The following is a 15,997-nucleotide window of genomic DNA, read 5'->3' on the forward strand; positions in this document are numbered from 1 at the left end:
GAGAAAAGTTGCTTTGAGGGCATCAAAAGCATTATGTGTCGCAAGGGTCCAAAGCAATGGAGTATCTATTCCAGTAAGTTGGATGAGAAGTTGCACTAGGGAAGAAAACCCGTCAATAAATCGTCGATAGAAATTTGCGAAACCAAGAAATGATTGTACCTCGTTCAACCGAATCGGGAGAGACCAATCGGTGATTGCCTCTACCTTGCGCTTGTCAATTGTGATCCTGGTGGGTGAGATCACGTAAACCAAGAATTCGACAAAGGTCTGATTGAATTCACATTTCTCACTTTTGGCGTAAAGCCCATATTCCCAAAGTTTGGTTAGAACCAACCGGGCATGTGTGGGCTCCTTGAAGTTGGAAGAAAAAACTAGGATGCCGTCAAGGTAGATTACCACGAAGAGATCAAGATGCTCTCGAAATATACCGTTCATCATGTGTTGGAAGACTATCAGGGTGTTGGTGAGACCGAATGGCATCACCTTGTACTCGAAATGCCCATAGCGCGTCCGAAAGGTTGTTTTCCACTCATCCCAAGGCCTGATGCGCACCAAATTGTAGGCTCCCCGAAGTCGATTTTGGAGAAGATACGCCATGTTCAGAGTCAATCGAGGAGCGTTGGAATTAAGGGCAAGGGATAACGATTACGCACCATAACTTTGTTGAGACCCCAATAATCCACACATAGGCATAATGAGTCGTCCTTCTTCTTGACAAATAAGATTGGGGCCCCGGCCTATGATTTGGAGGGTTGAATGAAGCCCTTCGTGAGGTTGTCATCTAGATATGTAAGGAGAGCCTCAAGTTCGGGTTCGGATATCCCATAAATAGGACCAAATGGTCAATGCTCGCTAACTTGGAGTTCGATTGGGCAATCGTAGGGGTGATGAGCCAGTAACCAATCTGCATTTCTCTTCTCAAATATGTCCAAAAAGTCGCTATACCGTGCGAGCAAATTGTTGATAGGAACGGAGACGTTCATGTACATAGTGACATCGACTAATGTAAGATCTTCTCTTTGTCATAGGTTTGTGTTATAAATAGGGTTTAGGGTTTAGGGTTTAACGTTTGGGTGTCAACACTAATCAATACAATATCAAATTGAGTTTTGATTGTAGCTCATGAATTCTTGTATCAATAATGGCTATTATATTAGTACATGCTCCCAATGCACTGATGCAAGTGATTTGATCTTGTGAAATGCCTGAAAATTGCATCAATTTCAAACAATCTAGACCTCAACAAGTTTGGGCCTGAGCAATTCCCAAACCAGTTTAGGAATCGGTTTGGTTCAAGCTTGGAAACTCCTAAACCATTTACACCGACCAAACTATTGTTGGTTCCTAGATATGGATCATAGTTACAAATTACAATATTCAAGTCGTGACAAGAGCAAAAAAAGATCTCTATACATCATGTAGGAACATTAAACTGGAGATTGGGGATTTCCATATTGATCTCCATATTGTCAAAACTATCACATCCAAAGCATTGCACCTAGTATCATGTTACTACAGTAACACCTGTTAGCTACTAAACCATAGATGCACACTAAAATCACCATCTACATTTAATTTAACACATTTTGCGTTCCAACCTATTGGAAATCAGAGCCCATCTTTATGCATAAGAGTCAATAAGTGCCTACCTTTATTTCAATTTTTGAGGAAATCGTAAGTGTCCACCTTTAAAAATGGCCAAAGACTACCAACTACTAACACAAATCTTTACTGACGTATATGTGAACAATAGGCAAGCCTAGCAACACATTCCCATCACTGTCCCATAACGTTAAAACTTCAATACCATCAGAATGACAGTTACTTAACATGGATTCCTTGTACAATTTCAACCACAATTCCATACAAATCTTATCTCATGCTTTAGTTATCTCCATGTGTACAAAGTTTGAACTCTTTATTCTGTTGGCAGTTTTAAGTTTTAAGTATATCTGTTAGATGAGCAGTCATACAGGCCACAAGATAAGAAAAAGGACGAAATTCTTGTTTAAGCATGAGAACATATTGAAAATTTACAATATATACAAATTTTGTAGTAGCACTTTCCATAAGAAGTTTTCAGCAAGGGAATCACGTCAGTAGATTCTCAAATCCAGGAAAAACTGTGGTGTATCCTCGATTCAGTTCTTCCACTGAACGAGACAAAGAGTGATGCTCTTCTTTAACCGCCCTCTCAGAAAACCCTTCTAAGGAGTCGTTATTGGAGTCAGATTCCAACAGATCAATTAAAACATTGCACGTTTCATTTGTATTGGACTTCTCTAGATCAATCAAGGCTCTCTCTGCTTCAAATGCAGTCTCAACGCTGAACCAGTGAACATCACCAGAATTGTGATTTAGCACTTCAGGAGATACACCCAATTCAGCTTCAGCCAGAAGGGATTTGTGTAGTAGCAAGTTGACAATATCATTGCTATCAATGTCAATCATCAATCTGCTGCTTGTAGATTCAAAAGACAAATCAGCAATAGCATCACAATTTACCATCCTATCATCAATAAGGTTATGTACTTTAACTAGAAATTCCATGTTTCCACAACTTCCTGTATCAGCATCGAAGTCATCACTGCTTTGTGTATTCTTTAGACTCTTCTCGCACTGATTGGTCTCTTTTGTACAGTTGTCAATAACATCCTGAAAAACGTGTTCATCTCCAATGTTGCTTAATGAGTGTTCTCCAAGAAGGTAGGGAATGATGGTAGATTCCTCAATTGCAGATCCAGGCTGAGAACTAGATATCCGAGAAACGGAACAAGAATGTGAGGTACCTATTATAAATGGGGTTCTATCTGGTTCAAATTCAGCCGGACAAGAGAACTGTCTCTGGCAGATCAAAACATTCTTATCATTGCAAATGTTCATATCGCTTGTTTCTTCACATGAAGCATTGAGTTGAATACAGCTTGACATGTCATCAATATCATTGACAAGCCAGTGTAGATCATTTGGATCTGTATCTCCAGATGGTATGATTTCACTATCTTTTCCACTTTCAATAGCATAATCATCAATAGTTTCAATATCTACAGAACTCTGATTAAGCAAAGAGGGGCCATTTTTCACTTGACTGCTGCAAAACTGGATATCTCCTACACTGCTACAGCCCACAGAGCCAAATGCTCGTAATTTATTATAGGTGTGCAGAGAGATGTCACCACTTAATGAGCTGAAAACTAAATTTCCAGCTCTATATTCCAATTTACTATCTGTCCTTTCTTGTCTCATATGTTTATTGGAAACCTGAGTTTCGGTAAGACCATAGACAGAGTCATTCAATGATCCTCCAGATCTGGAACCAGAATCTATGAGCTTGTAATTTTTCAAAGGTTGTTTCCATTCGACTTCATCATATATATTACTTTCATTCTCAGAAGACTGCTTCAATTGCACCAAATCAAAAGAACATTGACAGCTCGAATCATAATCAGACTTCGCCTCCAAGTCTATATCATATTCCTCAGATTCAACCTCAATCGTACAGTTCACATTAGCATGATCAATGTTTTCAATTTCAGAATGTTTTATCCTTGATTCATCTGTACCATCGGACTGTCCCTCATTACTTATGCACGTCAGGTTGTTCGAATCCTCGTCATCTCGACTGTAACATGAAGTAAATGCTGTCAGTGCTGTCAGCCAAGCATCATCCAAGGATCCATAAAGTTTTTTAGTTGGCACACTAGTTGAATAAGAAGCAGCCTCCTTTGCAGAGTCATCTGAAGCTGAGGATAAATTTGATCCTTTACCCTTTTCTATGGTCTCAGCAAAAGTAAACAAACCATCATCCTTAAACCCATCTCCAGGAAATATATCTGACCTGACAGTAGAAGAAGGGCATGATTCTGCCGCTTGTCTGGCCAATAGTGTTTGCTCATGATATCCATCAGTGGTAGATGTATTTGCAAAAGGGTCTCCATGTCTTTCTGCTGAAACTGATGCAGAGGCATGTCCAGCTAATGGAACTGAACCCGTATCCTTATATTCAGGCAACACTACCGACTCGACGTTTAAATTAGGGCATGGTTCTTCACCCGGACTTTTGTGTGCTATTTTCTGATGATAGGTGCCAAATTGTACATCTGGAGACGACTCTCCATGCCTTTCTCCAGAAAGAGATAAATCGAATGAAGATGTCCTCTTGAATGCCTCCCCCTGCCTTGCTTCTAAGAGAGTAATTCTCTGATCTATTTTCTCAAAAGCACTCTGTAAATATGACTCCATGCGCAAACATAATGTCTCCAGTCTATCAAAACGTTTAGAAAAAGTCTCCAAAGTAAGCAACATGTTTCTGGACAAGGATTCATCCACACAATCACTTGAATATGATTGATGGTGATGCTTGTCCACAGCATGAACACTGGATTGTGAAGGTTCACATGCATTCCTTAATTTTGTCTCCTCTACTTTGCTTTGGCATAATTCCTTATTTTGTGCTTCAGCAGCATAACTTTCAATATCTAATTGTGGGCCTGCCTGTCCTATTTCATCCTTACAAGAAGAATCCACTGATTTTTCCAACATATTCACCCCCTGCTCCGGTAGCTGATTGCTTGCACCAGATTTTAAGGGATCCACAGAAAATCTGGCTTTTGAAACTCTCTGGGCCATTTGAAGCATGCTTGGAAGGAACATTGCCAGCATTTCAGAATTTGGCCCTTTTCCTGCTGACTGAGTTGAAGCAACAATTTTGGGAATTTCAGGACCTGAAACAGCAAGGATTACAACCTGATCAACTTCAACCTGTGACCTATCTTGCAGGGATAGAAGACGAATTGTTATAGTCTCCCATGCACTTTGCTCAACAAGTTCTAGCTCCGCTTCATACATTTGTTGTTTACTGCTCAGACTTATGTTCCATTCCACACATGGTGAATGATTTTCTCCAATTTTCTTCAAGTCTACAGGGTTTATACTGCAATATAATTCATGATTATCTGTACCATTATGGATAGAAGATGTTTCAGCCTCAAATTTGGTCTCGCTATTCAAAGATCCATTGATTTTAAGCTCTAGCCAACTATCTTCACCACTGCTAGAGCCCAATCTTTCCAAGTCATCTTCTACGTTTACACAGTTATCGATTCCTGTTTTTTCATTTGAAGACCATGCTTTGTTGTCTTCATGTATGTACACTTGACTTTCAGTTTCTGAGCTCTGAAAAGCTTCTGCATCTTCAGGGAGCCAGCCTTTAACAGTACAGATATATTCTGAATCTGTTTCCACACTGGCTTGACTATAAAGTTCACAGATTCTGGCTGTACTCAGGATATAGAAGTTTTGAACATGGCACAATCTTCTCTGAAATTTAACTGCATATAAAAGCTTGTACAAATAAGTAAATGCAATTCCAAAAGAAAAAATCGGTACTCATATCATCAAATCATGGAAGCATAATGCTAAATTATTTCATCTCCTTGACTAGAAAATTACCAAGGTTGCCTGACCAATACCCAAGCTCATATGTGCACATCCTTACTCACAATACTACGCAAATAGTTTAGGTAGTTTACTAGTGCTAATGTTGACATATTTTGGTAGTGATGTGTGTGAACACACTTAGGACAGTGATGTGTGAACACACTTAGGATAGTGATGTGTGTGAACACATTTAGGACAATAATGTGTGAACACACTTAGGACAATGACGTGTGTGAACACACTTAGGACTACAGGGGCATTTTTTCCCTCTTTAGGAGGTTTTGTCCCTCTATCTAAAAATACTCTTACAACCCTAAAGTGGTGTAGGTTTTTGGGATTCAAATCAAGAACCCAACAGTGGTATCAGAGCTACAAAGCAACATTTGAGCAACACCACAATGGCTCTCATATGCAGTCCGTCTGTGCCATCTGTGGTGGCGTTTTTCTGCTGTTGAAAAAACAAATTTCTGCGTGTTTTCTTTCTCTGCGCAGTTTCAGTTGTGTTTTTTTTTCTGCTTCCAAGTCGATTCAATCCTAGAAAAAGCCTCCTTCAGTCTTCCAAGACATTCCTACAACCCTCAGAAATCATATTTGCTTCCCTTTTCTCTTCGCTTGTTCATCTTTCAAGTCAAAGAGGTACATTATTCCCTTTTATTCATTCAGCAGTTCAGTTTTTTACATCAAAACGTGTTCAGTCCACGGCCATGGCCGAGAACAATGATGTATTTCAAATGCTTGTTGTTGAGGATAAACTGGATAGAACAAATTACCCTCTTTGGGCTTATATGATGCGCCATGCATTAGTAGCAAAGGGGTTGTGGAATGTGGTTCAAGGGGCTGCAAAAATGTCCTGTTGTTGAGAACACAAATGCTGATGGTACTAATTTTGTTGAGGATGTTGATCATCTTGCTCTTGCTCATGCCCATGCTATAGTTACTATTCTACCAACTACAGAGCAACTTCGTTGGGATGGCAGAGATGCTCAAGCACATGCTTTGATAGCTTTGTCAATGAAACATGCCATTATTCCCCATATTCACTCTTGTAAGACAACAAAGGATGCTTGGGATACTCTTACCACTTTGTACCAAGCAAGAAATGAGGCTCGTGTTGCTTATCTCTGAAAACAATTGGAGAGCGAGCACATGAATGAAGGTGATTCTATGGACAGTTTTCTTACAAAAATCAAAGATTTAAAGGAACAATTAATTTCTGCTGATGAAATGATATCAGATAGTTCACTTGTGCAGACTGTTCTAAATGGTCTTCCTGATTCATACCAGAGTTTTGCTACTACTCTTCGTTTAATGATGAAAGGCAATCCCAATGCCTTATCATTCGAGGAGCTAGTCTTTGTTTTGTTACAGGAAGATCAGTCTAGGCAAAACAGGTCTACTATGCGTGTTGCAGATCAAGCTTTCCTAGCTAGTTAGAAGGGCAAAAGTAAATGGAACTCTTCTGCTAGCAAGCAAAGATTTGCTAATAATTCACAAGTGAATGAAAAAAAACAAGAGCAGAAAAAAAAACTATTTTGCAAATATTGTAAAGGAATTAATCATATTATAAAGAACTGTCCAAAATGGTTGCAAAAGAGGCAAAGAAAAAGGAGGCAGGACTCGTTGTTGCAAAAGTTTCTGCACCAAAAACAGCATCTGCAAATCTTGTGCAGAATGAAGAATGTGCATTTACTACTGTTTGTAGTTTTGACCCATCTTCACTTGACCAATGTATGTTTGTTGTACAAGCAGATGTTTGGTACTTCGACAGTGGGGCAACCAAACATATTACCTTGCAGCGCAATTTCTTCACTTCATTGGAGCCTGCCCCTACAGGGAATACTGTCACATGCGCCAACAACTCATCTTATCCAATTATGGGTGTTGGTAAGATCATTTTGACTACTGTTGATGGTAGTCCTTTCATCTTGTCAGATGCTTTGTTTGTACCAAGGTTCAAGAAAAATCTGTTGTCAATTTCATCATTAGCCAAGGTTGGCTTGGTTGTTAAATTTGTTGATGACAAGTGTACAGTTCATGATCTGTCCAATGGGGATGCTATTATTGCTTCTGGCATTTTATGTCGTGGGCTGTATAAGCTCATAGATTATGAAAGATCTATAAATGATTCAGCCTGTGCAATACAAGATTCTCAGGCTATTGCAAAAATCTGAAATGGTGTCCTCCTTGCCCAAACTTGAGGCACCTCGGAAGCATGTTTGTGAAGGCTGCATTTTAGGCAAAATGCACCATTCATCCTTTCCAAAAGATGGTTCAATTCAAGCTACGCAGAAATTGCAACTTGTTCATAGCGATGTCTGTGGTCCTATGTAGACACATTCTCTTGGGAACTATCTTTATTTTGTGACTTTCATTGATGACTTTTCTAGGCATGCATGGGTATATCCATTGAAGGCAAAGTCCAAAGTGTTTCTGTGCTTCAAACAATTCCTAGTTTTGGCTGAGAATTTGTCATCATGTAAAATGGGCACCCTCCGTTCTGATCGAGGGGGGGAGTATATGTCTTCTGAGTTTAATGCATTTTTGGCTGAACGTGGGATAAAACATCAGTGTACAGTGTCGTATACACCTCAACAAAATGGAGTTGTTGAAAGAAAGAACAGGTCACTCATGGAAATGGCGAGGTGTATGGTCAAAAGTCAAGCCTTACCACATAGTTTCTGGCTTGAGGCTGTCATGTGTGCAGCATATGTACTTAACAGGTGTCCCACTAAACCACTCCACTCTATCACTCCATATGAAGCTTGGCATGGCCAAAAGCCATCTGTTGCTCATCTACGTGTTTTTGGTTGTTTGGCATATGCATTAGTGCCTAAACAACAACGCAAAAAATTGGATGATAAAGCAGTGAAATGTATTTTTGTAGGATATAGTTCTGAAAGTAAAGGCTATCGTCTATATCATCCACAATCTAAACGCATTTTGGTTAGCCGTGATGTTATTTTTGTGGAGGATGCAATTCAGCCACTTCTTTCATGTACAAAGGAGACATCAATTAGCTCCAAAGATGTGTATGACACTTTGCTGCCTCTGTTTACAAGTGGACAATTAAGTGTTGACCCACTTGAGGCACCTTCTCAGCCTTTGGAAGCTACTCATAATGATGCAGATCATTCCATTTCTGATGCAGATCATTCTATTTCTGATGCAGACTTACATGATGCACTTATTAATGAGAGGGCTGACATAGAGGAGGCAAAGACTGTGCCTAGATGGCTGTTGCAGACTTTGCAAGACAGTAAATTGGATTTTCCTTTGCCATACCTTACTCGTTCAAGTTATCATAGTGCTTCTTTTGCATCAGATTGTTATGCAATGGCTGCCTCTAGTCTTTGCAATGAGAGTGAGGCTGTTTCTTTTGATGAAGCACAAAATTCAGAAAATTGGATGGCTGCTATGCAATCAGAATATGAGGCTATTATGAAGACTGGTACATGGTCTTTATGTGACTTGCCTCCTAGCAAGAAGGCTATTGGCACTAAGTGGGTATATAAGCTAAAGCGTAAACCTGATGGAACAATTGACAGGTACAAGGCTAGGCTTGTTGCAAACGTTTATGCCCAAGAAAAAGGCATTGGTTTTGATGAGACCTTTGCTTCCACCTGCCATATGACTATTGTTCATAGCATCTGTGCAATTGCAGTTCATCGTGGTTGGAATGTACATCAGTTGGACATTAAAACAGCATTTTTAAATGGTGATCTTCATGAGGAAGTGTATGTATCCCAGCCCCATGGTTTTGTGCAAAAAGGGCATTAACACAAAGTGTGCAAGTTGCGAAAGGCATTATATGGCTTGAAGCAAGCACCACGTTCTTGGTATGAAAAGATAAATGCCTATTTGATTGCATTTGGGTTTGAGAATAGTCCAACTGAAAGCACCTTATATGGTAAGCGTGCTGATGATGTATTTCTGATCATGGTTGTGTATGTCGATGATATGTTTCTCACTGGTCCCAATGAGAAGCATATTGCTGACTTTAAGGCTGATTTGCATGCCTCCTTTGAGATGTCAGATTTGGGGCATTTGCATCATTATTTGGGCATTCAATTCATGCAAGTTGATGGTAGAATAGCTTTGTGTCAATCGAAATACATTGACACATTATTACAGCGTTTTGGCCTTGAAGACTGTAAACCTATTGCCACTCCCATGGAGACAGGTTTACATTTGAGCCTTCATGATGCTGGAGATGCATTTGATGCTGTTCTCTATCAGCAGGCAATTGGATGCTTGATTTACTTATGCATAACCCAACCTGACATTCAGTTTGTTGTCTCTCAGATGAGCAGGTTTATGCATTGCCCAAGAGTTAAGCACATCTTTCGCTACTTGAGTGGTACCCAGTCACTTGGGTTGTTTTATCCCAAGGGGGGATCACTACCGCCAGATCTGCATGCTTTTTCTGACTCTGATTGGGCTGGTTGTTATGACACTCGTGTGTCCACAAGTGGTTTTTGCTTCATGCTTGGTAGCTCATGCATATCTTGGTTGAGCAAGAAGCAGCCTATTGTGGCCACTTCTAGTTGTGAGGCTGAGTATAGGGCAGCTTTCACAGCTACAGTTGAGTGTGTGTGGCTCAGACACCTTTTAGCTGATTTGGGTGTTGGTCAATCTTCTGCCACCACCATCTTCACTGACAGTCAAAGCGCAATGGCAATCGCGAGGAACCCTGTGTTCCATGCTCGCACTAAGCACATTGGGGTGCATTATCACTATGTCAAGGAAAGGTTCTCCGCTGGAGAGATCAGTTTGTCTTATGTGCCCACACAGGAGAACATTGCAGACCTCTTCACAAAGGCTCTGCCTAGGGAGAAGTTTGAAGCTTTCCGCAAAGCTTTAGGCCTAATCCCATTTGTGGATTCATCTCTATCCACATAGCTTGGCACTTGTTTAACCATGAGTGTCAGCTCCTTGTTCACTACATCACTCCCAAGGGGGATTTGTTGACATATTTTGGTAGTGATGTGTGTGAACACACTTAGGACAGTGATGTGTGTGAACACATTTAGGACAGTAATGTGTGAACACACTTACGACAATGATGTGTGTGAACACACTTAGGACTACAGGGGCATTTTTTCCCTCTTTAGGAGGTTTTGTCCCTCTGTCTAAAACTACTCTTACAACCCTAAAGTGGTGTAGGTTTTTGGGATTCAAAGCAAGAACCCAACAGCTAACAATACAGGGAGAAGCCAGAAAGTGCACCATCTCCAACATCAAAAGATTTAAGAGTATGCCTCCTGTTGGCAAAACATATTGCTCTATCCACGGCCGATTGGATATTTCTCTCAACCATATCCTGAAAGGATGTTGTGAGACTAGACAAACCAGGTGCAGGTGAGTGACAAGGAGGGAAAGAGAGAACACTCAACCTAAGAGAAGCAGAGAGATCTCATAGGTTTCAATCTAGGGTTTTGGGGTTTGCGTACATCATTTTATTAAAGTTGGCATGCCTATTGAGATAATGTGTGAAAGAGCCTTTTGCAACTAGATGTGCCTTATGCTTATCCAAAGTACCATCAACGTGGTACTTGGTCTTGAAAATCCATTTCAATCCAATGACTTGCCTATGTTGAGGTTGAGGGACCAGCTCCCATGTATGATTCCGCTCAATGAAATTAAGTTCAACTTCCATTGTTGCTTTCCACTTCGGAAGAACAAGGGCCTCTTTTGCTGTTGTGGGTTCTTGTGATTGCACAACAGTGCACAATAAGGCAAAGTTGCATGAGTGAAGAGGCCGTTGTGACCTATGTGTTCTTTTAATGTCGGTCAGAGAACCAGATGTATACTCATGAAGTTCAGCATCGGAGAAGTGGGAATCAAGTCAAAAGTAAGAAGATAGTTTTGAGCTTGTCATCAAAAGCTGGTAATCCTGAATCTTGTAGTTGGGAGAGAGTACTTGTGAATAACGATAGATGCTCTGTTGCACCTTTCGACTCATCAAGCCTCATACTGACAAGTTTTCTCATCAAATGCACCTGATTCACAAGAGTAGTATTCTCGTAAGTTGTCTTAAGTTTCTCCCAGACTTGACGGGCAGTAATCAAGCCCTTTATATCTACAAGAATCTCATCAGAAACAGCCATTTTAATATATGTAATGGCTTTCTTATTCAAAGTGTTCTAAGCATCCTTTTCCATGCTCTCTGGTTTCTTTTCCACAAGAGCATCTTCACAATCTCTCAGAAAGAGGATCCTAGCATACGTTCTTTCCACAATTCGAAACCTTTTGCATCAAAACTCTTGATTTCGAAGAGATTTTTTACTTCAGCTGAAGTGGAGGCCATTGCTCCCAAGATTTATGGCAGATTTCTTCAAAATTTGAGGAGAATACAGATAGGGAAGGGTCTGAATGGATTGAAACGAAAACTGAAGAGTTTTATGCTGATTCTGAATCCCAAAAAAAAACAGCACCAAAGCAGAGGAAAGAAATTTGGCTCTGATACCAGTTAAAGGTAAAGAGGGATGTTTGAGGGTGCAGTATTGAGGGATGATGTTCAAACAGGACTGTAGTAGAGATGAGAGTAGAGACACACAAGTTTTTGGTGAACATTCTGTCTACCCCTACTTCTGCTGAGTTCACTTTCTGTGACTAGGGGCTTATGCTCAGAGCGGGACTCTCTCTTTCCATCGTGCTTCTTCATTAAGAAGACTCGACTTTAGCATGTCCAATGTTAGTTGTTTCCTTTGTGCTGAATTACCTAGGGTCACCACATGGGTCTGCCAACTATCTAGGAGAGAGCCTAACAGCAATAAGGCTAATACCTCATCTGCTAGAGGTATTTCTAGAGATACAATTTGGTTTATCAGCCCTTGGAATGCATTTAGGTGCTCAGCCATGCTAGAGCCATCCTGATACTCAGCCTCACAATCTTCCTAAAGACGAAGACTCTGTTCAAGGCATTTTTCGTCTCAAACATACTCCCTATCTTCTTCCACAGAACATCAGCTTGGGTCTCATCATTGAAGTTGTTATATAGACTCATATCTATAAAACATCTTATGTATACGGCTGATTTTAGATGCATGGCTTCCCTAAGATTGAACATCCCGCCATTTTGCCAGGTCTGTCCGTGCCATATTGTACAGGCAACCACAGATCCTCACACAATAGCATGTCGCTCATCTTGGACTTCCAAATTGAGTAGTTAGGGCCAGTCAACTTGAAAATCCCGCCAAGGGATTCATCCATATTTCAACCTTGCTCTGATACCATTTTCATGTGAACTATGGGTTTGAACTCAACCGACTAGCAAACAAGGATGACAAACAACAACCAAAATAGAAATTACATACACAGACGATTTTAACGTGGAAAACCTAATTGGGAAAACCATTGGAGCCCACTGACTCCAGAACAATTTCACTATTAGAGTGTACAAGAACTCAAGGCCCTAGCCTCAGTAAGATCTTCGTCTCTCTCAGTAGATGTCAAACTAAGTGAAACAACAAAGAGCTAAGAGCAACAGAACTTGGTCGATGCAAAGCCGTCAATCTGGTAGGATCGGATTCACGGGTCAGCACACAGACGAGCTCGACCTACACAACACCGTTCGCGCTCTCACTTCATCTTTTGTTCTCAATTCGTTTTTATTCCCCTGTTCTTCTATACAGTTCTACACAATCAAATCATATATTGGGTTTATGCATACATTTATTTATTTGTTTATTTGTTTATTTATTATTTATTTATTTACATATTTGTCCCTAGCTGAATCGACACTTAGCCTTAGCTGGCTTCCAGCAGCATTCAGCTCTTAGACGGATAGCTGGCTCTCACGCTGGCTATTACACATGGCCAAATGGCCGTCTTCCATGCCGGCTCTCATACACGGTTGGCTCTTAGCCTTAACCGGCTTCCATTTTACCTAGCCAACCCTTAGCCGAATCGGCTCTTCTCCCATAAGGAGGGACATCCTTTCATAACACTATGCAGTATTGTGCAACCACAAGAACCCACTACAGCAAAAGCTCATGTTCTTCCGGACATGAAATTGGCAATGGAAGTTGAACTTAATGTCAAAACGGGCTCTTCACTCATGCAACTTCCTTACTCTGCACTTTTGTGCAATCACAAGAACCCACAACAGCAAAAGAATCTCTTGTTCGTCATTGTAGCCTTGTCTTGAAGCATGCCAACAAATGTATTCATATCATGTGTGTTCGGAAGAACAGAAATTGTATCACAAAGAGGCTGAGAATAATTCCGGCAACTTGCTCATTAGACGATGCTGCTTGGATTGTCATGAATCTTTTCAACCACAAAGGAAACTTTTAATATTATGATATTTCTTCTAGAACATTGTTTTCTGTATTATGTTGTTGCATTCATTTCATACGAATCATCTAGTTTTATGTAGAGAACATTGGCATTTTATTTCTTATGTTTTGTATGTCGATGTGTAGATGATTCATACAAAATGAACATGACAATATAAAACACAAAACAATGTTCTAGAAGAACCGAAATCATAAGTGTTCTGTAAATCTCAATTCTACATACAACCACGCAATAATTTGCAACATCTGCATAGAACTCGATCATTTATATCATCTACCTACTTCAGAGGGCTAGACCATTCATATGAATCAAATCCAAAAGCATGCAAAAACACCCCAGAAAACAAAAGGCAATACAAGATTTAACATCATATGAAATAATTTGGATTCCAGTATTTCCTTTCATGTTTGTCTTTTGAGGCAATCAATAGAATTGCATAAAAAACAGATTCTACAAAAACATAATCCATACAAAATACTACAATAAGTAAAATGATTTTCCACATGATGTAGAATTAGTTCATGTCTCCACATCTACACAGAAATACATCATTTTTAAACAGCTGCTACATGGAAGTAGAGAATTTCTGCATATCCATAGAACTGCCTCATTTCCACGGACCTATATAGCAATAGACCACATTCACACATATAGTACATAGAATTGAATCATTGTTTTGTATCTGCTACATAGGTCTAGATGATTTTCGCACATATACTACATCGAACAAGATGCATCTGCTATATAGAATGGCATCATTCTTGTGCATCCACTACCTAGAGTCAAAACATTTCCACACATTCACAACATAGAATCAGATCGTTCTTGCACATCAACTACATGGAACTAGATTATTCTTGTACATCAACTACATAGAATCAGATAATGTCTTGCGAATTTACTATGGAGAAGCAGATCCCTATTGCAGATATACAACACAATTAAATATTTCCATACAATAGAACTTGACAATTTTACACAACTACAGAGAACTAGACCATTTTTGTACATCTACTACATAGAGCTCGATAATTTTTTTCTACAACATAGAGCTACATCATCTTAGCACATCTAACACATAGAACTAAATAGATCATCTCTGCGCTATACAACCAAATCGTTTATGTGCATTCCAGCACATACAACTAGATCACTAGTGTAATACCACTTAAAGAACCAGACTATTGTAGAATTACGGACCATCTTTGCACACCTAGTTCATACAAATAGATTACCTTTGGACGTCTAGGACATATAAATAGACTCTTTATCACGTTTACTTCATAGAATCAGATCATTCTTTCGCATATCCATGGAACTAAAGCACTCTTGAATATTTTACAGCAGAATTAGATCATTTTCGCACATTTACTACATCAAACTATATTAGATCATCTATATGGTTCATGAGCCTCGAGGACATAGAGGCGATAATCCACAAAAACAGAACCTATAAGTAAAGGAACGAACATAAAAGAAAACTGACCTATTATTGCGAAAGGGGAGAAACCTAACCTGTGATTTCACAAGGCACGGGATCCGGAGGAGGAACCAAGATGAGCTTCTCCATTGTACGAGAGGAGGGAGGGATGTCCAATGGCTCGTGAGTGAGGGGATCGAGAAAGACGAGGGTTACGCAGGAATCCAGGGAGCCGTGAGAGACAACCCAGCTGCTGGAGGCGATGGCCATGGCCATGGCCATCGCCAGAGCCAAATCCAAATCCAAATCCAAATCCAAGAGCTTGAATCTGAGGAGCGGCGTTCAGTAGGTAGGTAGGTAAGGGTACGTGCGGACTGTGTGAAGAAGCCAAAAGCAAAGGGTGCCCGTCGCAGCAGCAGGTTGTAAAGACGCAAAAATTCGATTCTTCGTTCGGGCCGCCACGCCACCTCTTAAAGAAGAAGAAGAAGAAGAAGAAGAAGAAGAGAGAAAGAAAGAGGTGATTTGGCGGGCTGATTCTCTACTCGCTGAGACCGGTGTCCATCCAGGCGGCACCACAAACCAAATTACATACATATCTAATCCCGGCCACACGGTACACCACTCTTCGGCCAAACATATTGGGTGGTATGGGACACATATGCCATTTTCCAAGTAGAAGAAGTGGACTTGACCCATTTCTTTCCATACCTTATATGTCCATTTGGAATGTACATCCCAGAGTGAGAGTGAAGAACCTTAACTGTAGTATTTAAGGGTAACTAAACTTCTAATGATTTTAAGGGTGTGTTAGGAATCGAGGTAACTTGCCTAAGGTCG

General features: G+C 40.2%; 2 protein-coding genes across 2 annotated transcripts; one reads left to right on the plus strand and one right to left on the minus strand.

Moving 5' to 3' along the window:
- Window positions 1-1,784: 1,784 nt before the first annotated feature.
- On the minus strand, window positions 1,785-15,559 carry LOC147860243 (40S ribosomal protein S27). Its single transcript, XM_087324284.1, has 2 exons — window positions 15,256-15,559; window positions 1,785-5,330 (listed from the first exon to the last, which is right to left on the minus strand). Exons 1-2 carry the CDS (start codon window positions 15,440-15,442, stop codon window positions 2,092-2,094), a joined length of 3,426 nt encoding a protein of 1,141 aa, XP_087180410.1. The 5' UTR covers window positions 15,443-15,559; the 3' UTR covers window positions 1,785-2,091.
- Window positions 6,144-6,855, plus strand: LOC147860244 (uncharacterized). Its single transcript, XM_087324286.1, has 2 exons — window positions 6,144-6,266; window positions 6,301-6,855. The coding sequence occupies exons 1-2, from the start codon at window positions 6,144-6,146 to the stop codon at window positions 6,562-6,564; spliced, it is 387 nt and encodes a 128-aa protein (XP_087180412.1). The 3' UTR covers window positions 6,565-6,855.
- Window positions 15,560-15,997: the final 438 nt, after the last annotated feature.

This window comes from Azolla caroliniana, unplaced genomic scaffold, assembly GCF_043228905.1.
Source record: "Azolla caroliniana isolate FFs.n. ecotype wild unplaced genomic scaffold, voAzoCaro1.0.p SCAF_9, whole genome shotgun sequence".
NCBI lineage: Eukaryota > Viridiplantae > Streptophyta > Polypodiopsida > Salviniales > Salviniaceae > Azolla > Azolla caroliniana.

What these genes read in the sequence shown, in the direction of transcription:
- LOC147860244 (XM_087324286.1), top strand. Translation starts at nt 6,144, where the DNA reads ATGGCCGAGAACAATGATGTATTTCAAATGCTTGTTGTTGAGGATAAA. An exon ending in CAAAGGGGTTGTGGAATGTG is followed by an intron (nt 6,267 to 6,300) that starts GTTCAAGGGGCT and finishes CCTGTTGTTGAG; the next exon opens with AACACAAATGCTGATGGTAC.
- LOC147860243 (XM_087324284.1), bottom strand. Translation starts at nt 15,442, where the DNA reads ATGGCCATGGCCATGGCCATCGCCTCCAGCAGCTGGGTTGTCTCTCAC. An exon ending in CGTGCCTTGTGAAATCACAG is followed by an intron (nt 5,331 to 15,255) that starts GTTAGGTTTCTC and finishes TTTTATATGCAG; the next exon opens with TTAAATTTCAGAGAAGATTG.